This window comes from Stylophora pistillata, chromosome 6 (genome assembly GCF_964205215.1).
Source record: "Stylophora pistillata chromosome 6, jaStyPist1.2, whole genome shotgun sequence".
Classification (NCBI taxonomy): domain Eukaryota; kingdom Metazoa; phylum Cnidaria; class Anthozoa; order Scleractinia; family Pocilloporidae; genus Stylophora; species Stylophora pistillata.
In genome coordinates, this window is record NC_142524.1 from 10,174,912 (window position 1) to 10,200,293 (window position 25,382).

A 25,382-nucleotide genomic window follows, 5' to 3' on the forward strand; every position below is an offset into this window, starting at 1 on the left:
ACGGCAACTTCAACTTGGCCACGGCAATTTCAACTTGGCCACGGCAATTTCAATTTGGCCACGGCAATTTCAACTTGAATTTACTCACGGCAATTTCAGTTTGCCCACGCAAGTTTCAATTTACTCACGGCAATTTTAATTTGATCACGGCACTTTCAATTTATACTCACGGCAATTTCAATTTGCTCACTGCAGTTTCAATTTACTCACGGCAATTTCAATTTGCTCACGGCAGTTTCAGTTTATACTCACGGCAATTTCAATTTGCTCACGGCAGTTTCAATTTATACTCACGGCAATTTCAATTTGCTCACGGCAGTTTCAATTTACTCACGGCAATTTCAATTTGCTCACGGCAGTTTCAATTTACATATGACCACATGTCAGCGGAATTACTAAGAAATCCCAGTAGAACTTGCCCGTAAAACGCATGGCGGTAAACCAAAGAGTTACTTTAGAATCCTTGTTTTTCAAGGGTTATGAGTATCAGGAAATTCTTTACACGGTACAAAAACACTACAACATAACAATAAGACTGCAGCGCCACAATTTCCGAAAAACATCTTCCAGCATTCGATCACAAAACTTTCCTACCTAGGAAAAATGGCTTTGCCTGCTTACTTGAAGTGCTGTCTTCTGGGAAATAACCTACAAAGCACTTGGGGCTTATTGCTCAAGTAATAGAAATTGAAACTGCCGTGCGCAAATTGAAATTGCCGCGAGTAAATTGAAACTGCCGTGAGCAAACTGAAATTGCAGTGAGTAAATTGAAATTGAAATTGCCGTGACCAAATTCAAATTTGCCGCGGCCAAATTGAAATTGCCGTGGCTAAGTTGAAATTGCCGTGGCCAAATTGAAACTGCCGTGGCCAAGTTGAAATTGCCGTGACACTTTTGGGCCAGCGTAGGAAAGGACTTCAAAAACACACCCAAAGAGAAGAACATAAATTAGCATAAATTGAGGTTATGGCATCGAATGTTTGAAATTTACTTGAACAAGGGCTCACAAATCGAAAGAAAAAAAAATAACCGCATCATTTAAAACATGGCCTGCTTGCTGGAAAAAAAACTTACTGATAAGCTGCTTTAATTTCAATTGTGGACAATAATGCTTGAAATTCTTTGGTCCTCATTTCACAACTAAAATATTCACCTGATTCAACAAAAAGCACCTGAAAGTAGTAAAGGGGAAATAAGAAAGGTTTTTTAAAACCCTCAGCTATAACCCCCAACATCTGATTGGTAATTCTCCCATTTAGCTGTTGGACATTTCCTTGGAAATTTGTTACAACAATTTGGTGTTAGATTAAGATAACAACTTCAACCTGATAACTTAATGTATTTCTCATTAGCTTTTTCCAGGATAGTGTACGAGTATATGGATATTAAAGGCAGAAGTTAGATCTTAATCATGTCTGGAAGTTAGAGGGTTAAAAAAATGATACATAGATGGCACGTGTCTGACTCACCTTTCTTTGTACAAACCCCAGAACTTATCTGTGGCACTGAGGTCATATGACTTAACTTTCATTTGTTTGGGATGTCTGTGGTAAGGATCTACAGGTTCTGGGGTGTTTGACGTTGCTGACTCTTTGACAACAACTCTGTTCAGATGTAAATCCTGGAGAAATTATAAAATAAACAAGCTACTCATGACATCATAGCTCACCTATTATTTATTATTACAAATGATGGCATTAACACTTTGCACCCAAACATCAGTATGCATATTCTCCCTACTGTTCTCTACACATTTCCTAAGGTGCTGACAAGGAGAATTTGTTTAATAATAACAAGCTTCTTTAGTTGGTGACCACTTCCATTATTACTGTTACTGTTAGAGTAATGTGTGATTCAGGAGTGATATTGTAAGAAGAAATTAGCTTCTAGTCACTCTTGGGCGTAAAAGGAGAGTTCAAAGCTGAATAATATTGTAACCACCTCCTAGTTAGCTCAATCGGTAGAGCACCAGACTGTTGTGCAGGAGGTTGAGGGTTCAAGCCCCGGCTGGACCAACACTCATGGTCTTAAAATAACTGGGGAGAATTTGCAACCTTTCTATAATATCAAGAAATGAATAGATAGTCTTGTCTTCTAGGATAATGACAAATAAACCGTTGGCCCTGTCTCCTGCAGGGTTAGGGGTGGGAGACGTTAATTTCCCACGCATGAGATTACTGTGTGATGCTTGTCCTCCCCTAGGGTGGGATGGGTGGGTCTTCTGAGGGCTTCTAGCTATTTAGTGCTACCCTCTATAAAAAAAGCTTTCTCTCTCACTTACAAGGACATCATGCACAAGAGCTCGGTATGTCCACGTGTGATGTGAAGGGGTACACAGATCCATGTTATGATCCAAAATTACTAGCACTGGTCGCTGAAAACTGATGTTGCAAAGCTATGTTAGTCTTGACCACCACAGATTGGCCTTATAAAAAAAAAACTGCTTTGTGAGTGCTGCTTACAAAATCAAGTCACTGCAACTCATTTAATCAATCCTACAGTGATCCTTGTAAGAATTCAAACCAGGAGTTCACATGATTTGTTGCAAGGCCTGTGGCCAAAGGTGTCACAACTTTTAAAAGCATACCATTGATGCTGTGCACATCTTCACAAACCTGAACTGGTCAGATGGAATATCTGCTGTAAACAGACTTTCTAGAATCTCTTAGGTTTTCTCTCAACTTTTTATCCAGCCCCTATAAAAGAGTCATACCTTTGTAAAATAAGTCCCATAAGTGACTAAAGTGTTTACTTTATTTTGAAAATAACAAAGGACGCAGTTTTGTCAAACAACAGCTAAACTTTGGTTAAATGATTGGGCCCTTCAGTTTTAAAAGCAGTACAATTGGCACTTGTCATGAACTTTCCAACTGAATGAAAACTGGATGAGAACAGTATTAATTTGCAAGGCCAAATGAAAATGATTAAAGAAGACCACTACTCAAAATCCCTGTGCACCTCCTTGAAAACAGGGGAACGAGAGAAGGCACTAATTCAAGGAGGGGGGGTGGAGTGGGGATGCTTGTTTGAAGTTATGGCCAGTTGGAGGAGTAGCTTTTTGAGAGGGGAGTGAAAAACCAAGGATTTCCAAAACTATTTGTTTTGTTTGAGAAGGCAAATGAAAAGAAAAATAATATCAAGCTACTGATTACCTCTGCTACAATTTCAGCAGCATTGCCCTTTGCACATCTAATTATTGGGATAGTCCCTGAAGAAATAAAGAAACTAAATGTATATTGTCCTTTCCTGCATAAAGACAACTACAGAAACTTTTATGCCTTTCCCACAGAATGTGATGAGCATATTCCATAACATTTCAATTTGAAACTCAATAGAGATCATGAAGGTTTTAAAGTAAGAACACTTTCTTCTCTTTATGAAAATCAACTTACCTAAAGACACCAGTACACTAAAGAGCCTGTCCACTAAAACATCTCTTAGCATTTCAATGTCTGTATCTTTGGCATCTGGTCTGTTAAGTGATGGAAAATAAAGACACTTTTTTAGTTAACTCTTTACATCTTAACATCAGTATGAATGTTCTCAATACTCTTCTCCATACATTTTCTAAGGTGCTGAGAACGAGAATTTGTTAAACAATCAAAAAATTCTCCAGTTGATGATCATTTCAATTGTTCTTTTGACCTTAATGTAGGAGAAATCAGGTGTTCGTCACTCTTAGATATCAAAGGGAAAACAAAAATCCTGATCATTATCTGTACCTTTCCACCATCTTTCTATAAACAAGTTGTAAGTTGTTTAGACACCACTGGCAGACTTTCAACTAGAATGTTCTTACCATAGTATGATATTGAATCTCTGTCTTGATTTCTCACTGTAAACATTTCATCTTCCAAAAAAGTTAAATTTAAGTACTGATCAAACACCTATCAAAGAAAAAAAAAAAAACGAAATGTAAACAAGATTTCACAATTTATCAGTAATCTGATATCTGTACTTATTCTCTCCATTAAGAAGTAATAGACAAAGACTAATCCAATTGAGGTTTGTTCCCTTTCAAACTCACAAAAATCATTAACTTTTGAAAACCTTAACTTTTGAAAACCTTTTGCAGGTCTCCTTTCTGATTTCCATTACCTAAAAATTTGGCTTCAGATTACACTATCCTAGTCAATTTTAATCACTCTTTCTGTTTCTCCCAGATGGACACTGCTCAAAAGCCTTGAAACATGTAATTCAGGGCAGGTTTGCTAAACTTCTGCCAGTTTTTAAGCTTGTGTATGTCTGACTAAAAAAGTGACAATACTGAGCATTTCTAGAACCTAGGAAGCAATTTCAACAAATTGCGAATTGCAGCTCCAAGTACCTTAGTGATTTGAGTGACACTATTTGACTGTAGACCTGCTGTGGCAAGATCTTTTAAACGATGTCTTGATATCGCAGAAATGAAATTCAAGTAATACGACTCATAAATACGTATGATGCACGATCCTCGCAGTAGATAGCGCTATTTAAGCAATAGCGAAAATCAGACCTGAAAAAAATCAGGCCTGTACGGGAATCGAACCACTAACCTCTGCGATACTAGTGCAGCGCTCTACCAATTGAGCTAACGAGCCAACTGGGAGCAGGCCGTTAAGTTGATTCATTGGTTCGAGTCCCGTACAGGCCTGATTTTTTTTAAGAAGAAATCTCGAGGAATATGTAGTTCCAAAGCCGCAATAAGTGGAAATCTTTGTGAGGCCCCGCTACCTCCACTTCCCATTTTTTTGTCTTAGGGACTCATCTCTTTTCTTTGATTTTTCTGTTATTTAATTTGTGTGTGCTGAGGTCAATTGGTCTCATAAACCTTGCTTTAAAAAATGTAAATAGGTTTTCTTAAAGTGGCCAGGAACCTACTGAAGGGATTTTCGTTTTAAAATAGAGAAATGGTTTTTTTAAGAGGGGCTTCATACCCTCACCTTTAGACAGTTTCTCTGGTAAATTGATAAATTTGATTGATTTTGAAAAGACCATACCCATCTCCCATAGCTTCCAAGCTGTGTCTAAATATCGGGGCTAAATATACCACAACACAAAGTTTAACTCACTTTACAATATTTATTCAACAATAATATATGTGGGACTGGTTCTATTTACAAGGACTGGCAGGTTAAACTTTAGCTCTGATAAAGTCTGATGCATCATCCTCTGATTTTGCAGTAAAGCTAATTGTTATTTCATTATATCATACAAGTGACACACTATAAATGCGTAAAAAAATGACAATATTGACAACAAAAGTAGAAACCTCCAAAAAACTGTTGCAATTACTACTACCACTATCCTACAAAAAAAAAGCCTTTTGTCTTTCAATGCGAAATACTGATTTACAATCTGGTTATATATTTTTTCTTAGTTTTGGCAACACGAGTGAAACAACTTCAACCGGTTCGCTTCAATCAAAAAAAAAAAGGTGAAAAGAAAATCTTGGTATTGTACAATGTAATCTCTACCGTATTAACTCATCTGATCCGCTTATAATTTTCAAAAGAACATTAATACCTTAAACAGAAAAGTACTCCGCAACAAACAGAAAAGATAAAAACATCACGAGCATGCAATGAATTTAGGATCGAAACCAACCAGTCATGAAAGGTCCGAGACTTGTCTGTTCTCCCTGCCGTAAGCTTTGTGTTTTTACTTTAATGTTATTGGTTCATTTCTAAAAAAAAACAAGATTGACATCCTTTGCTGTCAATAAACATGTTCATTGGTTCTTTTTTTTTTTCATTTCGATCCTGTTCTTGCTGATGCCAGCGTTTCTCAGCTTACATAATTTGCTTCCATTTATGCTTTGAGTTGTTGTGCCGTAATTTGTCACTGAGCTGGTTACCTCAAAATTATTTGAATAGTAAGTGGCTGACATAATTTTTTTACAATTTACAATTGGAATTGCTGAGGCTTAAAAATAGAGCTGACACTTTGACTGACTATTGCTCGCTAAATTTAATGCTAATTGTTCACCTGCTGCTGTGATGTTATTGTTGTAGAGGATTAACGTGTGTAGCTGACAGTTGTTGTTTGTAATAGCGTCAGCCAAGTGCTGTACTCCTGTGTCTGAGATGTTATTGCTTGAGAGGCTTAACTTACGTAGCTGACAGTTGTTGTTTGTAATGGCATTAGCCAAGTGCTGTACTCCTGTGTCTGTGATATCATTGCCCCCGAGTTTTAACGTGTGTAGCTGACAGTTGTTGTTTGTAATGGTGTCAGCCAAGTGCTGTGCTCCTGTGTCTGTGATGTTATTTTCTCTGAGGTTTAACGTGCGTAGCTGACAGTTGTTGTTTGTAATGGCATTAGCCAAGTGCTGTACTCCTGTGTCTGTGATGTCATTGCCCCCGAGTTTTAACGTGTGTAGCTGACAGTTGTTGTTTGTGATGGCTTTAGCTAAGTGCTGTGCTCCTGTGGCTGTGATGCTATTGTATTTGAGGTTTAACGAGCGTAGCTGACAGTTGTTGTTTGTGATGGCGTCAGCTAAATACTTTGCTCCTTCCTCTTTCAATTGATTTTCTTCGAGGTTTAACCAGCTCAGTTGAGAATTCCTACATTTTAACAATTTACAAATCTCAAAGCCTCCTAATGGCCCCGTGTTATTGTAACTCAAATCTATATGTGAAATTCCTCGCACATTCGCCATTACATTTACTAACGAGGAACAATCAACAGCTGTGAGGTGACAATCAATAAAATTTACACAATTAAAGTTACTTTGTTGTAGTTTACTCTGCACTACTGTGGTCATTTTACTGGTTTCGTTTATGCATTTTAACAGTGTCACTGCTAATTCTTGTTCGTCGCCAGTCGGCCAGCAGGTCACTTTCGTTTCGTCTTCATTTTCTGGCCAGTCTTCGTCGTAGCCTGCGCTTTGTTTCTTTTCAGTTTTCACAGGAAGAAGGTCAGTAAATATATCACTCGGTAAGTTTTCTTCATCATTCATTAATCCTGCCAGGAATTGAAACACAAGCTGCCACTTGCCGTTTTTAATGTTTTCGGAAACAAAGTTCCTTAATTCCGTTTCACTCATGTTGTTTATCAAATACTTTGCGGCAAAAAACTCCTGCATTGTGAGGTGAATGAAACAGAATTGTTTCTCGCGTTCAAGTGGTTCGTCTTTAAGCGGTCGGTCGGGCAAGCGATGAAATAAAGCGCTGTCTTCAATTCCCTGTACTTCCTTTCCTCCAAGAATTAGTTTTCCTTCTTTGATTCCATCAAACGCCACTCTTTCCAGTTTCTTGAAATTGTCCAGCACTTCATCGGGCAAATCGTTTGATTCAAATTGTTCGCCAGTCAAATATTTCTCGGGGAATTCTCTCGTGTGTTTATAATAAAACACTTTCACTGCAATCTTGTAAATGCTTGTTAATTTGGAAGGGAGGGTAACGCGAGCGGAATCGTCGAACTGCAGTATTTTTAACAGACTTGAGCACATGATGAAGCTGTTTACCGGGACATAGCAGAGCGAAAGCAAATTCATGTTGCTGCTGATGTGTCGCCATAATGTTTCGCCTGCTTCCTTGTCATCTCCAGCAAATTTGTAGGCATATTCTTCAATTTGTTCTGACGAAAAGCCCAAAACCTCGAAGGTTTTGTCGAAAGGAAGGTGCTTGATACTTGACACAGCCGTAGGTCTTGTAGTGGTTAACACTGAAGCATTTTCAAGAAGTTCCCCTTTAACAAGCCACTGATAAAGAGTTTGAAGTGGCATCTTCTCTTCAATGCTTCTGGGACGAGTGGGCGGCACGGCCATCTTTTCGTTCTGTTTGAATTCATCAATTCCGTCAAAAACAATAAGAACACCTTCAGGGTTCGTTAGGAGGCGTTTCCAGAACTCGTCATCCAGGTGATTTGTGGGGTGATATTCTGACTGAATCAGAAGTTCTCTGAGGCTTAGGTCCTCGGCCGAATTGAAACCTCTGAATTTGACGAAGAAAGCAGCATCAAAATTGATTGTGGCACCAGATGCCCAGTCTCTGAGAAGTTTGGTACAATAGAAAGTCTTACCGATTCCGGGTCGACCGACGATTAAAACTTTCTTACTTTCTTTATTTAGGAGGTCTTCTGGGCTTTTTGGGTTTGAAGTGTCCTTGCGCGACCTTGGATACACTTTGAGTTGCTCCTCTCGGTTTCCAGTAAAGTTATACGTATCTCTGTTGGGAATAACCACGAGATTTGTGTAAATCTGATCTAGAGTTAAGTATTTAACTGCTGTTCCTTCGCCTGGATTACCTGAATAAAGTGGTTGGAGTTCAAACAGTTGACGTGTGTGTTTTATGATTATTTTCTTTGTTTCTGCAATGAACAGTTGAAACTTTGATCCTTGGTTGAGCTGTTGAGGCTGGCTTTCCGCTAGAGGAACATTTTCTTGTCCGTTCCTTCCGACTGATTCTGGCGACTCATCCTGGGGAGGATTTAGATGAGTTCTTCGAAACTTTGAATTTTGCATGAAATCCCTTTCTATGCATGCCCGTGACAAAAGGTAGCCTGTTTCAATCACAATACCAGCGACAAAAATTATATTCACCCAAAGGAGAGCGTCCATCCAGAATCTTTTCTTTGCCGCTCGTTGATCGTGACATTCGTGTAAAGTAAAGTTTGATGGGGCGTCCAATGAACTCTTTGGCTGATTGGTTCCACCGGTTAAATAACAGTTAAAATTAGAAGAAAACTTCAGAGGATAAATCAATTGGGTTTGTAGGATGGTGAAAAGAACTCCTAAAAGAATTCTCGTGGATAATTGAAAACAATAAGCGATGTATAGCTTGTATCCAGTCGGTGATGGGTTCTCTTGGTCAAGCGGCTGTCTCTCTGGATCAGCGTTCTGCCGGTTTCTTCGAGGCAGTTTATCGACTGTATGTCTCACTAATTGGGAGTAACTGGCACAAACAACTAGAATAAGGACGAAATTAATGAGTACGAAGCCGTAGATAGGTAAACCTAATTTGTTGTGTTGCTTTTCGTATTCGTCAAAACATCTTCCCCGAACGAGGTCGATATTTTCGCTCTTCTCTCTGCCACAGCGGAAATCCAACCTAGACTCGCTGTTTTCCATTTCAAGGAATACGATGAGGAAGGCTCCACCGATAAGTATCCAAAAAACCACTGCCACATAATGGAGTTTTCCGAAAGTCTTTGGCGCTAAAAATTCCAAGACCTTTTCCATTGAAACTGTTTTCTTATTCTCTTCGTAGGAATGCTGATCAGTTTTTGAGCTCGAATGAACAGCCCGTACGACCTTAGTATATTTATCACAGAATGATAGAACTTTCATTTGATTGGCTTTTCGGAAACTTTTAACTGTCAAAGAGACAATGGATTATTTGTACATGCTATTACTGATTTGTGAGCTACTAAGGTGTGGACATTCTATCTGAGGGGTAATTGTTTAGAAAGGAAATTGCAACCCTTGGCTGATTCGAGTAGCGTGAGGTTTCATAGCCAATCTCAAAGCGGCTCAGTTAAGGCCGTGTTTAGACTTGAGCGTGCTACCGAGGTATTGGAGTTAACTTACCAAGGTAAATATTTCTCGTGTTTAAACGCCAACTGATACCCTGGTAAACACCGCTCAAGAGAATAGAAAGTTAAGTAAGGTAAAAGTCCGGTTTACCCTGCGGGCAGGCATGGTTAAGGTCGGTAACCAAGGTTTGGCTGATAGATACATCCGCTTGCGGTCGCATAGAATATCACATCCTGCGGTGTCGGGATTGCGCCAGTCTCATTCGATCACGTTTTCGAGACCAGGTTTTCATGTTTGATTTCGGTCTACGAAGAAGTTATGGCAAAAAACGTACGTCTTGATATTCTAAAGTTCCTTGGTTTGCTGACCAAGAACAAGAAAATAAAACGCGAGGACTACAAGAGCCACAACTTCTCTTATAAACGCGAGCATTTTCTGCCTGGATTTAGAATTTGCCGCCAATTTGATTAGATTGTGATTAATGACAGATTTACCTCACTTATTTGAGCCAGTATAAACACTGTACAAATGTACCAAGGTTTAGTCAGTTAACGTTTACCTTGGTAAACGCTTGAGTGTAAACACGGTGTAAGCAAACCTAATGTAAATTACACTACCCTGTTTTGATCAATGCCCTCATCTCATCACGATCAGGTTAGGTGTCAGCCACTGACTAGAACTAAAAGCAGTCTCTCCTTTTCGCCGAAGTCCATTATGCGAGTAAAATAAAAATAATTGGAAAAAAAATGATGATAACGCGCCGCGTGGAGCTCTTGGAGTGAGGTCCTCGAAAAGTAGGGACTACAGACTGAGCCTTGGAGTCAGTTGACTTCTGCGTTACGCTCACAACGCAAAATAGCCATGCGTTAACGACTAACCGTGAGGTTATGATAGCTGGATATTGGCCGAGTTAAACGCAAACAGGAAAGAAGCTAATATCTGGCTATCTTGACCGAACAGGCCTCGTCAATAAAGAATTTATTACATGGAAGAAATGTATGGTATGATAAGAATCAAGGATGACTTTTATCAAAGTTTATTTCGAGAGCCGAAAGTTTGTAGCGCAATAAACCCATGAGAGTTGTTTCATGTTCTATTTGTTCTTCGTTTTTCTGCGACGCCATCGGTGTCATCACTAACAAAATGATGAACTTTGTAATTCCGCTCTACGCAACCTTTCCCTTGTGTAGGATCAAGGCGGGCGATTCCAGGCGGGCAAGATGGGCCCATCCAACCTCGCCTCGGCTAGCCGGTCGGAAAGGCTCTTTTGCTTATTCTTGTGTTCGTCATTCGCTCTGACGAAGGGCTAACGCTTGAAACGTCAGCTTTTATACTCTTTACGGTGGCCAATTAACAATTTCAACTGAGCCGATAAAAACAAATTATCTTGTTATCCACACTGACGCAACACCATAGTTTCTTTTGAAACTTAGCCCTATTATTCTTTCAAATGACTGTTAGCGATTTCTCTCCCCAAAATATAATACCTCGGGTTCCTTTTGGCCTAAAACATAACCTGAAACTGGTAAATATTTCTGAGACCAAGTTTGTGTACGCTGGCTATTTTTGGATATTTCCTTTCATTATGATGGTTTTGTCTATTTGTAAGCATGCCTCAAAAATGTTCTATCGCGCGCAACCAATTGGTCAACTCGCTAAAAACATATTTGTGCAGCTTTGATGCGGTCTTTCTGCCTTAAAACTCTGACTATTTTAGTGGAAAAACCAACTAGATCATTTTTGCTTATGAAGCGAGATCGAAAAAAACCTCCAGATTTTAATGGACTTCTTTCAGTCGCCCAAATCTTGGACTGCTTAATCTAGCCTCAAGGAAGTTAAGTCAATTAGTCTGATTAACTCACAGCTAGGTAATCCCTTGAGATAATGACAGTGATAAATGATGGATAACTCTCTAACAGGCCCCTTAGGGTTTGTACCAGAACGCTCTTGCTATATTCGTCATTCAACATATAGTCTTGCAGTGGGTTCTAGAGACTTAGTTGTAAACTCGTATGACGTTGGCTAACCATATTCGAGTCATAAATTATGCTCGGAATAAAGGTTGTGTTTCTACTCCACCGGTCACTGACGCCTTTATTGACAGTTCAAAGAGATTTTGCGAGCGATTTAATGACAGTGAGGCACGTTAATTGTTGTGAAACCGAAACTGGCGAGTCATTAACGTCCCGATCAAATCAGTGAAAAGTGGTTACTTGACGGGAATGCTTCGATTAAACAAATTACACGTGCTCATCACAAAATTTGAAACCAATATCAACAGGTTTTTGCGAAATGTTGCTAGCAGAACCATTTGAAACAAATAACTCATAATCAAGCCAAGAGACACAATGGATGGTTTCACACATAATAATTCACATCAGCGACAAAACTAGTGGAGCATTCTATTTAGGTGGCGGGTCTGGAAACTTAAAAAATATATTTAATTTATTTCGACATTTAACACACTAAAGACTCGTAAGAGAAGTGTAAGAGGATGGCAATCTAGATGACAGCGGTTCATTTTTCATTCTGTCACTCCCTGATAAGTAAAGTTCTCTAACTTCTTCGAGGTCTAAACAATAAAAAAAAATGTAGTAACACTATGTCATCTGGTACACTTGTCCGCACACGAACAGTTACTCAGTTAAGTTCTTGATGCAACCATGATCTTTCAGTAGCATTTCAGCACCTGTCAGCAGTTGCCCTCAGAAATGTGAACATGATCTTTCAACATCCATCAAATCATCAAGAATCTGCAAGTTACAAAAGGAGATGTTACACTGAGACCGTCATATCTTTGCGCTCATGTGCGATTTGCATTAACGCTTCAAGTGACCATTCTATTTCAAAGGTACGGAGAATTATTCTCTACTGAGTACACAAGTAACCGATAGGAGTACGAACGATAAAATTTCACAGTAAAAAAAAAAATCGTTCATCCAATCATCAACGCCAACGAAGACATTTCACCTGCAATGTATGAACGAACCGGAGGAAACGTCATCCCACTGCTGTTGCACACGCAGAGAAACATTTGGTTTTTATTGCTTATTTGAACACTTTATTTTAAAACAAGTAAAAAATTACTACTCAATAAACCAGAGATATTAGATTCCAGTGGTTGAGGTGATTGATTACGTAAGCCAGCTCATAATCTCCGTTCGCACTAAAAATGTCAGTGAGTTAAAGCCGTCTTCGCTTTGAAGCTTAGTGGCCAGCCTTGAACAACACTAAGGCTATTCTGCAAGGATGATGATGTCCGCGCACATTTTCCATGAGGTTATTTCCACATACGCCCCAGAGACAAATTTATAGTATCTGGCATCACTACAGTATTTCACTATTTAACCACAGTAGGGCTACAGAACGCGCTAACTACGCGGTAGTATATATATCTTATTAACCAAGTGCGAGGGCCGTACTTGGAGAATATCGACCCGAGGTCTTGACAGTACGGACCGAGCGCAGCGAGGTTCGTACATAAAAGACAGAGGGCCGATATTCTTCCAGTACGGTCCCGAGCAAGTTTGGTTAATACGACTGAAGTTCAAAGGGACACGAGTGCGGTATCATTCGGGACCATTCCGTACAGAGCCCGGTCCAATACTAAGAGAATATTGACCGGCAATAGAACATTTTGATTAGTTGATTTTAGTTATTGGCCCTCTGATTGCCCGAATTGTCTAATAATACGCAGTAAAAAGCGAGGGAAAAATACGATGAGCAGAACAACAAATTGGCCACAATGAACAAACCAACCTTTTATTTGTTAACGTCCTCAAGGCTTGACTTTTGTGACGACTTTTTAACTGAAACAGTCTTTTGTTTACTTGTTTTACGTCAAACCTCGCGTATGTGCGATATCTTTGTTTCACTCTCGATTTTATAGGTGATGCTTAACGTAAATTACGGTCTTTTCGTCCAGAAGTCTTTTCGTCCAAAAGTATTTTCACTAAGTCTGTTCGTTTACTTGTTAAGTCTTTTCTCGAAGCAAATAAATAACTTTTAGAAGGGTAGATAAGGCTATAGAAAGAACTTGTTGCGAGCCATTCACGTTCTGATGTTACACTTTGTTGCTCTTTTACGCTCAATAGACGCTTAACAACAAGCCTAATATTCCCATTTCTTTCGCGTGAAATAATTAAACGGCAAGCAAGTCTTTACTTTTGCCACTATTTGATAAAGTATATTGCGTTACAACTTTATTCATTCTCTGTGTATTTATCGTAAAATTCATGACGTTGAATTCGTAAGCGAAGATTGGTGACTAAAGGTATCGGTACCAAAATGGCGGCGGCTCGCAACCAGTTCTTTCTATAGCCTCATCTAGCCTTCTAAAAGTTATTTATTTGGTTCGAGAAAAGACTTCACAAGTAAAAAAACAGACTTAGATGAAAATACTTTTGGACGAAAAGACTTGAACGAAAAGAATCTCGGACAAAAATACCGGACACCCTCAACGTAACTGGGCTGGAGTGGTGCCAATTTTCTTCGTAACTTTAAGTTTTTCCATAGTGCCAAGTTGCAGAAACTTGCTGAGTAACTCTCCATTCGAAATGTTTCTGTGAGGATTGTCCAGGCTTCGTTTCTTACCTCGAACAAGTCTAAAAAAAGAACCATGAAACGACTTGTTAAACACGCTAGGACTGCACCACTGAACTGCGTCATTGACAAAAAATACGCAGTCTAAGACTGCATGTGGCTAGTGCAAATAGCCTTGAAAAACAAAGAAATGTTACAGTTGTGAACTAAAATATTATGATCCTATAAAATATCAATGATAAAATGTCACAATGTTATTGTGGGGCAGATAGAAAAGTGGGGGGACTTGCGTTTGGAAATGCCATAAAAATTGAAAGAAATACATATTTTCGATGCCTGAAGTGGGGGGCTGTAACACTACCAAGAGTTTTTTCCATGGAAACTGTTGATATTCTTATTCTCTTCGTTGGATTGCTGATCAGTTTTCTGAGCTTCAATGAACAGCTAATACGGACCTTGGGTATAATTATTACAGAATGAGATAACTTTCATTTGATCGGCTTTTCAGAATTTTTATAACATTCAAAAAGACCATAGATTCTTTCTACATACTAAGGCGTGGACATCTTATCTGGGTGGTAATTGTTTGGAAAGGAAATAATTGTAACCCTTGTCTGATTCAAGTAACGATTGGCTAAGATTTTGCATGTGATTAGTTTCGAGTGTGGCGTGAGGTTTCTTAGTTGATCCCAACGTGGCTTAGTGAAGCAAAACTCTTGCAAATCAAACCGATTCACTTACATCATGAAAATAATTTCCTGTTTCGATTTATGTCCTCATCTCACCATGGTAGGTATCAGTGACTGAATAGAACTGCTCTATCACGTCCTTCATCGACTGAAGATTTGTGATTATCATAATTCCATTGTTATTACGCATATGGATTTAGATGTCTCTCTCATATGTTTTCGGCTAAATCCGTCACGCGAGTAGCGTTTTAAAGGTTAAATGGACCGAGACGAGGCCCCAGTAAAAACGGAAAAAAGATGGATGCTAATATCCAGTAATTCGATCTCTGATGAGTGTCAGGGCTTCCTAAGGGGCTAGGGGAGGGGGAAAAGAGAAAGTAAGTTTCTTCCTTTCGCTCTCTCCCTTTCTCGCTTCTCTCTTACCTTTCCCCCAGAAACGCTCCCAGAAACGCCTGATACTCAGGCTAAATTCGATCGAACAGCCTTGGTCAGTAACAGGTTCATCCTGTGGCAAGAAATACTTCGATGTAATAAGAATGACTTGTTTATTTCGAAGTTTGTAGCTGAATAAACCCAAGAATCGTTTGATGTGCTCTTTGTTCTTCACTTTTTGACGACTCTCTTCTTAAGCAGTCCCTCCTTTTCGCCGAAGTCCATTATGCGAGGAAAAAAAAATAATTGGAAAAAAATGATGTTAACGCGCCGCGGGGGGCTCTTGGAATGAGGTCCTCGAAAAGAAGGGACTACGGACTGAGCCTTGGAGTCAGTTGACTTCTGCGTTACGCTCACAACGCAAAATAGCCATGCGTTAATGACTAACCGTGAGGTCATGATAGCTGGATATTGGCCGAGTTAAATGCAAACAAGAAAGAAACTAATATCTGGCTATCTTGACCGAACAGGCCTCGTCAATAAAGAATTTATTACATGGATAAAATGTATGGTATGGTATGATAAGAATCAAGGATGACTTTTATTAAAGTTTATTTCGAGAGCCAAAAGTTTGTAGCGCAATAAACCCATGAGAGTTGTTTCATGTTTTATTTGTTCTTCGTTTTTCTGCGACGCCATCGGTGTCATCACTAAAAAATGATGAACTTTGTAATTCCGCTCTACGCAACCTTTCCCTTGTGTAGGATCAAGGCGGGCGATTGCAGGCGGGAAAGATAGGCCCATTCAACCGCGCCTCGGCTAGCCGGTCGAAAAGGCTCTTTTGCTTATTCTTGTGTTCGTCATTCGCTCTGACGAAGGGCTAACGCTCGAAACGTCAGCTGTTATACTCTTTACGGTGGCCAATTAACAATTTCAACTGAACCGATAAAACCAAATTATCTTGTTACCCACACCGACGCAACACCACAGTTTCTTTTGAAACTTAGCCCTATTATTCTTTCAAATTACTGTTAGCGATTTCTCTCCCCAAAAAATAATACCTCGGGTTCCTTTTGGCCTAAAACATAACCTGAAACTGGTAAATACTCCTGAGTCCAAGTTTGCGTACGCTGGCTATTTTTGGATATTTCCTTTCATTATGATGGTTTTGTCTATTTGTAAGCATGCCTCAAAAATGTTCTATCGCGCGCAACCAATTGGTCAACTCGCTAAAAACATATTTGTGCAGCTTTGATGCGGTCTTTCTGCCTTAAAACTCTGACTATTTTAGTGGAAAACCAACTAGATCATTTTTGCTTATGAAGCGAGATCGAAAAAAACCTCCAGACTTCAATGGACTTCTTTCAGTCGCCCAAATCTTGGACTGCTTAATCTAGCCTCAAGGATATTATGTCAATTAGTCTGATTGACTCACAGCTAGGTCATCCGTTGAGATAATTACAGTGATAAATGATGGATAACTCTCTAACAGGCCCCTTAGGGTTTTTACCAGAACGCTCTTGCTGTATTCGTGATTCAACATATAGTCTTGCAGTGGGTTCTAGAGACTTAGTTGTAAACTCGTATGACGTTGGCTAACCATATTCGAGTCATAAATTATGCTCGGAATAAAGGTTGTGTTTCCACTCCACCAGTCACTGACGCCTTTATTGACAAATCAAATAGCTTTTGCGAGTGATTTAATGACAATGAGGCACGTTAATTGTGAAGCCGAAACTGGCGAGTCATCACGTCATGATCAAATCAATGAAAAGTGGTTACTTGACGGGAATGCTTCGATTAAACAAATTACAAGTGCTCATCACAGAATTTGAAACCAATATCAACAAGTTCTTGCGAAATGTTGCTAGCAGAACCATTTCAAACAAATAACTCATAATCAAGCCAAGAGACACAATGGGTTGTTTCTCAGATAATAATTTGCATCAACGACAAAACTAGTGGAGCATTCTATTTAGGTGGCGGCTCTGGAAAAAAAAAACATTTTTTTATTTCCAGATTTAACACAACGAGGACGTGTAAGAGAAGTGTAAGAGGATGGCAATCTAGATGATAGTGGTTCATTTTTAATTCTGTCACCCCTGATAAGTAAAGTTCTACAACTTCTTCGAGGTCTAACCGAAAAAAAGAACAATTTTATTAGTAACGGAAAGTCATCCCGGTACACTTGTCCGTACAGGGACAGTTACGTTCTTTGATGCAACCATGATCTTTCAGTAGCATTTCAGCACCTGTCAGCGGTTGCCCTAAGAAATGTGAACACGATCTTTCAACATCCATCAAGTCATCAAGAATCTGGAAGTTACAAAAGGAGCTGTTACACTTTGCGCTCATGTGCGATTTGTGTAAACGGGCCAAGTGATCATCTATTTCATAAGGTACCGTGAATTATCCCATACAGAGTACCAAAGTAACCAATAGCAGTAAGAAGGATAAAATTTCACTGTGAAGAAAGAATAGTTCGTCCAATCATCAACGCGGACGAAGACATTTCACCTGTAATGTATGAATGAACTAGAGGGAACGCCATCCCACCACTGTTGCACACACATGCAGAAAAAAAGGACGCCTTCAAAATTGGCCTGAGAAACATTTGGTTTATATTGCTCATTTGAACGCTTTACTTCAAAACAAGTAAAACAATACTACTCAAAAAACGAAAGAGATATTAGATTCCAGTTTTTGAGATGAGTAAGAAACAGAAGCCAGTTCATAATCTCCGTTCGCATTGAAAATGTCAGTGAGTTCAAACCGGCTTCGCTTTGAAGTTTAGTGACTAGCCCCCAACGACACCTATTCTGCAAGGATGATGATGTCCAAGCACATTTTCCACGAAGTTCCTTCCACATACGCCCCAGTTACAAATTTATAATATCTGGCATCATTACACTATTTCACTATTTGACCACGTGAGGGTTACAGAACGCACAAACTACGCGGCAGTGTTACACAGTAAAACGCACGGGAAAAATACGGTGAGCGGACAACAAAATGGCCACACTGAACAAACCAACCTTTATTTTGTTAACCTCGTAAAGACTTGACTTTTTGTGACGAGTTTTTTAACTACAACTATTTTTTTTAAGTTTGCTTGTTTATTTGCCATCATCAAACCTCGCGTATGTGCGTGTGTTATCTTTGTTACACTCTCGATTTTATAGCTGATGCTTGATGTACCTGGGTTGGCGTGGTCCCAACTTTCTTTGCAACTTCAAGTTTTTCCATAGTGCCAAACTGCAGAAACTTGCTGAGTAACTCTCCATCCAAAATGTTTCTGTAAGGATTAATCAGACTTCGTTTCTTATCTCGAACAAGTCTAAACAAGAACCATAAAACGAATTATTAGGGACCTTAAGCGGTCAGGACGGCAACGGCGAAGAAGACGTCGATTGAAAAATGAATTTAAATATATTGTCAGAATTTCGTGAATAGCTGGATGTGTTTACTTTTTCTTGCGGCGCCACACCTCAACTTCAACATCACGTATGTGAGCGGGGTTAAGTTCCAAATTTAAACTGAATAATTCGCAAAAAATTTCCAAAAAAATAATTGTGAAATATTGTCGGCCAATACAATACACGCCCGCTAACAATTGTGTCAGAGAACATGCAAAAGGCTGCCTCAACTGACGTTTAAAGCTGAAAATAAACCATTTTCCTTTTTGTTAGTTACACGTAAGCAGCATAGTACTCCGGCGGAGTGCCTCAGTCTATCTAGAACAGAAGGTTGACACTGCTTGAGTCCTACTTCTTCAGGAAAAACTTTGAAGAAAGCCTTTCACCAGTAATGACTGTTGTATAATCAAAGCATGAACTGTTCTTCAACTGAGTTCAACGAACAAAGCGTTCAGGTGCACGATTACAGCCCTTAAACAAGGTAACAAACACAGTAACACTAGGTTGTCAACCTTAAATGTCAACAAAGCGTTCAGGTGCACGATTACAGCCCTTGAACAAGGTAACAAACACAGTAACACAAGGTGTCAACCTTAAATGTCAACAAAGCGTTCAGGCGCACGATTACAGCCCTTAAACAAGGTAACAAACACAGTAACACAAGGTGTCAACCTTAAATGTCAACAAAGCGTTCAGGCGCACGATTACAGCCCTTAAACAAGGTAACAAACACAGTAACACTAGGTGTCAACCTTAAATGTCAACAAAGCGTTCAGGCGCACGATTACAGCCCTTAAACAAGGTAACAAACACAGTAACACTAGGTTTGAACCTTAAATGTCAACCGACCTGAAAGCCTTTTGATTAAGACCAGCTACGTGTGGAATGCATTCGACGAGTGTAGTTTGCAGTATGTGCAGTCGTCTGTAAGTTTTCTTGGTCATTGGTAAAAACAGTCCAAGCCCGCCATCCAGTGTGCCTGATGAACAGCAATCAATCATAAGCACTGAATACTCATTTTTTTAATTAAGAGCGTTTCTGATAGTTAGTATGATACTACCATGACAATTTACCACTGCGAGTAAACAGACATTTCTGCATGAGCATCTTTTCAAGAAAAACAACAGAATTTACTCCAGCACTCATTGTTCTAGGTCGAGGATCTTGAGATCTGATTAAATCTAAACTTTGACTAGCTGCGTAAGAACAGTCTACACTGGTATGGTAGTTAAATCTGCTTTAGCACGAATCTTGCTTTGAACCGACAAATCAGCCCAGCCGAGTAGAATTGGAACGTAAACTCACGGAAACAAGTCAGCTGTCTTTACCGCCAACTTTTCCTGTTATTCTTGCACGGATCCTGAAGAATGAGGTAATGTGGCTTCCTATGCTGATATCTGCTCGTTGAAGAAGTCGCTGACCACCAAAGCTTTCAACAGCTAAAACATAAAAGAGGATGATGACGTGACAATGTTGAGGTCCATAAAAACGCAAAAAAAAAAAAAAAAAAAAAGAACGAGGCTATTACCGAGCCATTTTCTTGAATATTTTTCCAAAAAACAGGTTCCTGACAGGTTACTCAGTTTACACGAATTGGTAGTTCCTTTACCTTACATGGAAAAAAGTCTGCTTTCTTCTCCACAGCCCATCATCGTGTTGTTGTTTATTTTCACAACTATTTTTCCGATCAATCCAACAAGTTTCACGCCCACGACATGTGCCAAATAACAGAAAGAGAAATGGAAGAAAAAAAATTGTATATGATAACTATAATCTTTCATTAGCAAACTTTCATCTCATCATTGTGGTTTTCAGAAAAGTCACAACTTACATTTAAGGTAGCCAATAGGACTTTGTACAGTAAGATGAAATAAAAAATAAATAGAAAACTAAATTCAAAATTTATAAAAAGCTACAATTGAAACAAAAGAAGAATTACATAAAGCCCTACCAAAAATGCTACTCTTATAATTTACAATATCAGGCACATTTCTAATGGCTTTATCTAGGTTGATCCAATTTCTCAGAGAGTGGTAACACCCTCTCTATTTACCCCAATGTCAGGTGCAATTGTAATGGCTTTATCTAGGTTGTTCTAATCTCTCAGAGAGTGGTAACACCCTCTCTATTTACCCCAATGTCAGGTGCATTTGCAATGGCTTTATCTAGGTTGATCCAATCTCTCAGAGAGTGGCAACACCCTCTCTATTTACCCCAACGTCAGGTGCATTTGTAATGGCTTTATCTAGGTTGATCCAATCTCTCAGAGAGTGGCAACACCCTCTCTGTTTACCCCAATGTCAGGTGCATTTGTAGTGGCTTTATCTAGGTTGTACCAATCTCTCACAGAGTGTTAACACCCTCTCTGTTTACCCCAATGTCAGGTGCATTTGTAATGGCTTTATGTATGTTGATCCAATCTCTCAGAGAGTGGCAACACCCTCTCTATTTACCCCAATGTCAGGTAAATTTGTAATGGCTTTATCTAGGTTGTTCCAATATCTCAGAGAATGGTAACACCCTCTCTATTTACCTTAATGTCAGGTGCAATAGTAATGGCTTTATCTAGGTTGTTCCAATCTCTCAGAGAGTGGTAATGGGGAAAATTCTGACCAAAATATGTTAAACGCGTGTCAAGAAGAAATTATGCTCAACCTCAGATAATTAGTCAACTAGAAAGCAAAGACAGTTATGTAAGTTACTGGCCTATTCTTGGAAGACATCTGACATTCACAAGAAGTTTCAAAGAATTCTTGAATGGAGGTTTTTAAAAATTGCTTGGACACCATGCATATGCCAAAGTGTAATTTAAACTGTTAATTTATTCCAATTCAATCTCATTCTTTCTTTCTTCACAATATGTCAACATGATCAAGTTCACCTACCCGTTCCCTGCGGGTGATATCCTCACTGTACACATGCGTTGTGCCAACACAAATAAAACTGTTGTCGTGTGTACCAGTCTCCTGACTCAAAAGCACAAGGTTCTTCCAGGTGGTAGCATGTTCCCAGTCCTCCATCTCAATTCTGAAACAAGGACAATTGTGTTGAATAAGAAAGAGGATGACTATACGAAAATGAAATGTTTTTAGCTCCCGAATCAAAATATTATTAGATTAATTTGTTACCAGCTGCTCTTATGTACAATCAAAATGAAGTTTTGGACAAGGTTGAATTCTAATTTTTTAGATCATGCCAACAATCCAACATATGGTTAGTACTTGAATGTTAATGTGAGAATTTTAGTAATGAAGTCAATGAACACTGTAGGTTTGAGGCCTGCAATTAATTTTGAATCATATAGAAAATTTTTAAGTCACCCAATAGTTATCCAATAGAGAGAAAAAAAAGGAAAAAAAAAAAACGGGACTGGAAAGAGATCTTCCTTTCTCACTAACTGTGTGCTTGACATGATCTCCCAACTAACTGGTGAGATAAGCTGTCAGCTGAATCAGTCAATAACTGAGTTTACAAATCTTCAATCTACAATGAAAAGGGAAAAATTAGTTTTGTATTAAGATAGGTTCTATTATTCAAGTTTTTTTGCTTGAGAAGTATAATCAAAGAATCATAATGTAATATTTGCACTAAGCTGGCTGTAAGCATATCGAAACCCTTTTCACTACACTGGGGTTATTTTTCATGCAAAGCTTGTGGTACATTTTTCTGACTTACCAAGAAAGTAGCTTTGCTCATTATTTTCTCTTCAGTCTCAAAGTAGATATCAAGCTTTGTGGACTGAAAAAAATAATGATATTTATAACTTCTTGAGGAAACGGTCTACATATTCAAACAATTTAAAAGGTGAGAAAGTGAAATCAAGTGATGCAAACGATCACGTTATTGTTTGCTCCTACGAAATTAGCCCTCACCTTGATGTGTTCCAAAAGCGCTGTGGCAATAGTTGTGTGTATGTCTATAATTCTCTTCTTCTCAAGCAATTCTGGAAGTGAACTCTAAAACATGAGAATAACATTTGTAGTGTCCTCTTAACTCTTTCAAGAAATGAGACAGTGGGGTAAACATTCTCATGTAAGTTCCTTTTAACACCGAAGAGGGAAGATTTACAATCACAAAAAAAATACTTAGATACAACTTGCTTCTAATTGAAATTAGACAGAAATGACTTTACCTAACAGCAGAGGTATGTTAAGCTGTACTATCAGCCATAAATTCATCCATTAACTCGTCATTTCCCTCTTCAATTCCCTAGAAAAGCAAGAGAAATTTAACAATTTACTACAATTTACAAACAGCTGATTGTTAAAGTCCTATAAGCGACCAGATATTCAGAACTTGTAATCAACATCAATTCCATGAATTTCTTCCTTGTTTACATGTGTGAGACACAGTGGCCTAACAAATAGTAGTAGCTTTAAGTTAGCAAGGTAAGTCTGATATTTTAAGTGATTGCTTCTTTCGTATAACATGACTTGGGCTTTTGGGTCACATGACTAAAAGTTTCAGGTGACATGACTCTGCTTCGAGTGACATGACTTAGGGTGAGAGGACTTTTGGGTGTCTTGACCAGTTACAGGCTAGTGCACTAGACTCCCAGTTGAGGGAGGGGTCTGGGTTTAGGACCTGCTTTGGTCCTTGTGTTTACACCCACAATGCCCAGGAGCATAGATGGGTATCAGCAAATTTTCAGGGAAGCCTGAGAAAATGCTGGGGAAGGGGGGATTGTGAGGGGGGATTGTGAGGGAGGTTCTTGTGGGGGGGTTGTGGTGGTTTATCTTCCTATAGAGCGGGAGTAGTAAATAAGTCGTGGTCACTTCAAGCTATGGAAACCATGATGAGCTCCTCACATGAGCCATTTGCCTCTGTTGCTGACTTCACCTGACATTATATTTCAAGTGCAGTCTCACAGAAGCACAAATTATCTCCTGATATACAAACTCTATGTCCTACCATGATATTTTTCAGTCTCTTTACTTCTTCTTCAGAAGCTCTGTATTCATCAAGTTCTTTCTGAATTCACTCTGCCACTGTTGGGAAAGGACTACAAACACACCCAATTAGAAGAATATGAATCAGCATAAATTGCAGGTTATGGCATCAAATCTTTGAAATTTACTTGAACGAGGGCTCATAAATCGAAAAAAAAATCACCACATGATTTAAAACATGGCCTGCTCGCTGAAATATAAGAAAGATGTTTTAAAACCCTCAGCTCTAACTCCCAACATCTGATTGTTAATTCTCCCTTTAGCTGCTGCACATTTCCTTGGAAATTTGTTACAACAATTTGGTGTTAGATTAACCCATTAACGTCCAGTGCGCCCGTATGCGCCCATGGGGACCCACACCCTTTCTACGCCCTGTGACGTCATCAATTTTAACCCTGGAGCACGAATTCGAGCATCTACTTGAACGGGTTGAAAATATCTTGCAGACGATACCAGAATGAGCGCAATTGAGTGGAGGAGATTGGAGAAATAGCCAAAAAACCGAGTCACTTTGACCGGAAAATCTGCACGAAGATCGTGTTTCATTACCCACCTACCTTTCCGAGCATGTGCTTTGAAAATAATGAGTAGTTTCTGAAAAATCTCTACACCAAACTGAAGCCTACTCAATTTCCAGCAAGTGAGAAGAAACTTTAGGCAAGGAGAGGGGAAAAAAAGGGCAGGAGAAAGAGAGAAAAGTAGAAGTCGTAAGTGGGGCATGACTTTTCAACCCAAAAACTATGTCGAAATTTTGCTCTCTGCGCGTGCCCGAGATTTTCAGGCCGCCATTTTGCATTTGGATCGAAAGGCCGTCGAATGCACGAGCTGTCAAGTGGTTTTTGGTAAGTTGGAGCTTTTAAAACCCCAACAGTGACCTGAAATCTGCTGGACTAGCTTCAAAACACAGTTTTCCACAAAAGCTGTGGCCATTAATGGGTTAAGATAACAACTTCATCCTGATAACTTTAAGTATTCTCATCACCTTTTTCCTGGATAGTGTATGTGTATATAGATATTAAATGCAGACGTTAGATCTTAATCATGTCTGGAAGTTAGAGGGTTCACCAAATGATAAATAGATGGCACATGTCTGACTCACCTTCCTTTGTGCAAACCACAGAACTTATCTGTGGCACTGAGGTCATACGACTTAACTTTTGTTTGTTTGGGATGTCTGTGGAGAGGATCTACACATCAAGGTTCTGGGGTGTTTGACGTTGCTGACTCTTTGACAACAACTCTGTTCAGATGTAAATCCTGGAGAATTAAATTATAAAGTAAACAACGTACTGACAACATCATAGCTCACCAATTATTCATCTTACAAATGATGGCATTAACACTTTGCACCCAAACATCAGTATGCATATTCTCCCTACTGTTCTCTACACATTTTCTAAGGTGCTGACAAGGAGAATTTGTTTAATAATAACGAGCTTCTTTAGTTGGTGATCACTTCCATTATTACTGTTACTGTTAAAGTAATGTGTGATTCAGGAGTGATATTATAAGAAGAAATTAGCTCCTAGGCACTCTTGGGCGTAAAAGGAGAGTTCAAAGCTGAATAATATTGTAACCACCCCATAGTTAGCTCAATTGGTAGAGCGCTGGACTGTTGAGTGGAAGGTCAAGGCTTCAAGCCCCGGCTGGACCAACACTCATGGTCTTAAAATAACTGGGGAGAATTTGCAACCTTTCTATAGTATGAAGATAAGGATAGATATTCTTGTCTTCTTGAATAATGACAAATAAACCCTAGGCCCTGTCTCATGCAGAGTTAGGGGTAGGAGACGCTAAATTCCTATGCATGAGATTACTGTGTGATGGTTGTCCTCCCCTGGGGTGGGATGGGTGGGTCTTCTGAGAACTTCTTGCTATTTAGTGCTACTCTCTATAAATAAAGCTTTCTCTCTCATTTACAAGGACATCATACACAAGAGCTCGGTATGTCCAGGTGTGA

The 25,382-nt window shown here is 39.2% G+C and overlaps 3 protein-coding genes and 1 long non-coding RNA gene across 8 annotated transcripts in view; 1 reads left to right on the forward strand and 3 right to left on the reverse strand.

Annotated features, from left to right (window-relative positions):
• Positions 1–25,382, forward strand: part of LOC148728179 (uncharacterized) — a 175,608-nt gene that overhangs the window by 118,763 nt on the left and 31,463 nt on the right. The gene's annotated exons all lie outside the window — the stretch shown is intronic.
• The window catches only part of LOC111341502 (sec1 family domain-containing protein 1-like), a 97,452-nt gene that overhangs the window by 68,366 nt on the left and 3,704 nt on the right, over positions 1–25,382 (reverse strand). For 2 of the 5 annotated variants that reach the window (XM_088725888.1, XM_088725886.1), the window contains exons 8-17: positions 23,385–24,679; positions 22,606–22,682; positions 22,346–22,429; positions 22,149–22,211; positions 21,872–21,956; positions 21,359–21,500; positions 20,083–20,148; positions 19,779–19,912; positions 19,323–19,452; positions 18,080–18,352 (exon numbers count right to left, since the gene is read on the reverse strand). In XM_088725888.1, coding sequence (XP_088582014.1) covers positions 24,667–24,679 — 13 coding nt within the window. In that variant the 3' untranslated portion in view covers positions 18,080–18,352; positions 19,323–19,452; positions 19,779–19,912; ... (5 more) ...; positions 22,606–22,682; positions 23,385–24,666. Of the gene's footprint in view, positions 1–170; positions 1,622–2,281; positions 2,382–18,079; positions 18,353–19,322; positions 19,453–19,778; positions 19,913–20,082; positions 20,149–21,358; positions 21,501–21,871; positions 21,957–22,148; positions 22,212–22,345; positions 22,430–22,605; positions 22,683–23,384; positions 24,680–25,382 lie in introns of those variants that run through there. The other 3 variants (XM_088725887.1, XM_088725885.1, XM_088725889.1) reach the window with 3 other exon arrangements.
• LOC148728194 (uncharacterized) lies at positions 5,048–9,234 on the reverse strand. The gene has a single exon (XM_088725872.1). It carries the CDS (start codon positions 9,158–9,160, stop codon positions 5,906–5,908), a length of 3,255 nt encoding a protein of 1,084 aa, XP_088581998.1. The 5' UTR covers positions 9,161–9,234; the 3' UTR covers positions 5,048–5,905.
• LOC148728195 (cleavage and polyadenylation specificity factor subunit 1-like) lies at positions 11,873–18,393 on the reverse strand. Its single transcript, XM_088725895.1, has 3 exons — positions 18,256–18,393; positions 13,921–14,058; positions 11,873–12,207 (listed from the first exon to the last, which is right to left on the reverse strand). The coding sequence occupies exons 1-3, from the start codon at positions 18,339–18,341 to the stop codon at positions 12,192–12,194; spliced, it is 240 nt and encodes a 79-aa protein (XP_088582021.1). The 5' UTR covers positions 18,342–18,393; the 3' UTR covers positions 11,873–12,191.

Bases quoted from the DNA above. Each gene is read 5' to 3' on its own strand.
- LOC148728194 (XM_088725872.1), bottom strand. From the start codon at position 9,160: ATGGAAAAGGTCTTGGAATTTTTAGCGCCAAAGACTTTCGGAAAACTC.
- LOC148728195 (XM_088725895.1), bottom strand. From the start codon at position 18,341: ATGGAGAGTTACTCAGCAAGTTTCTGCAGTTTGGCACTATGGAAAAAC. The intron at 14,059-18,255 runs GTACATCAAGCA...TTCTTTTTTTAG, and splicing joins TTGGGACCACGCCAACCCAG to ACTTGTTCGAGGTAAGAAAC.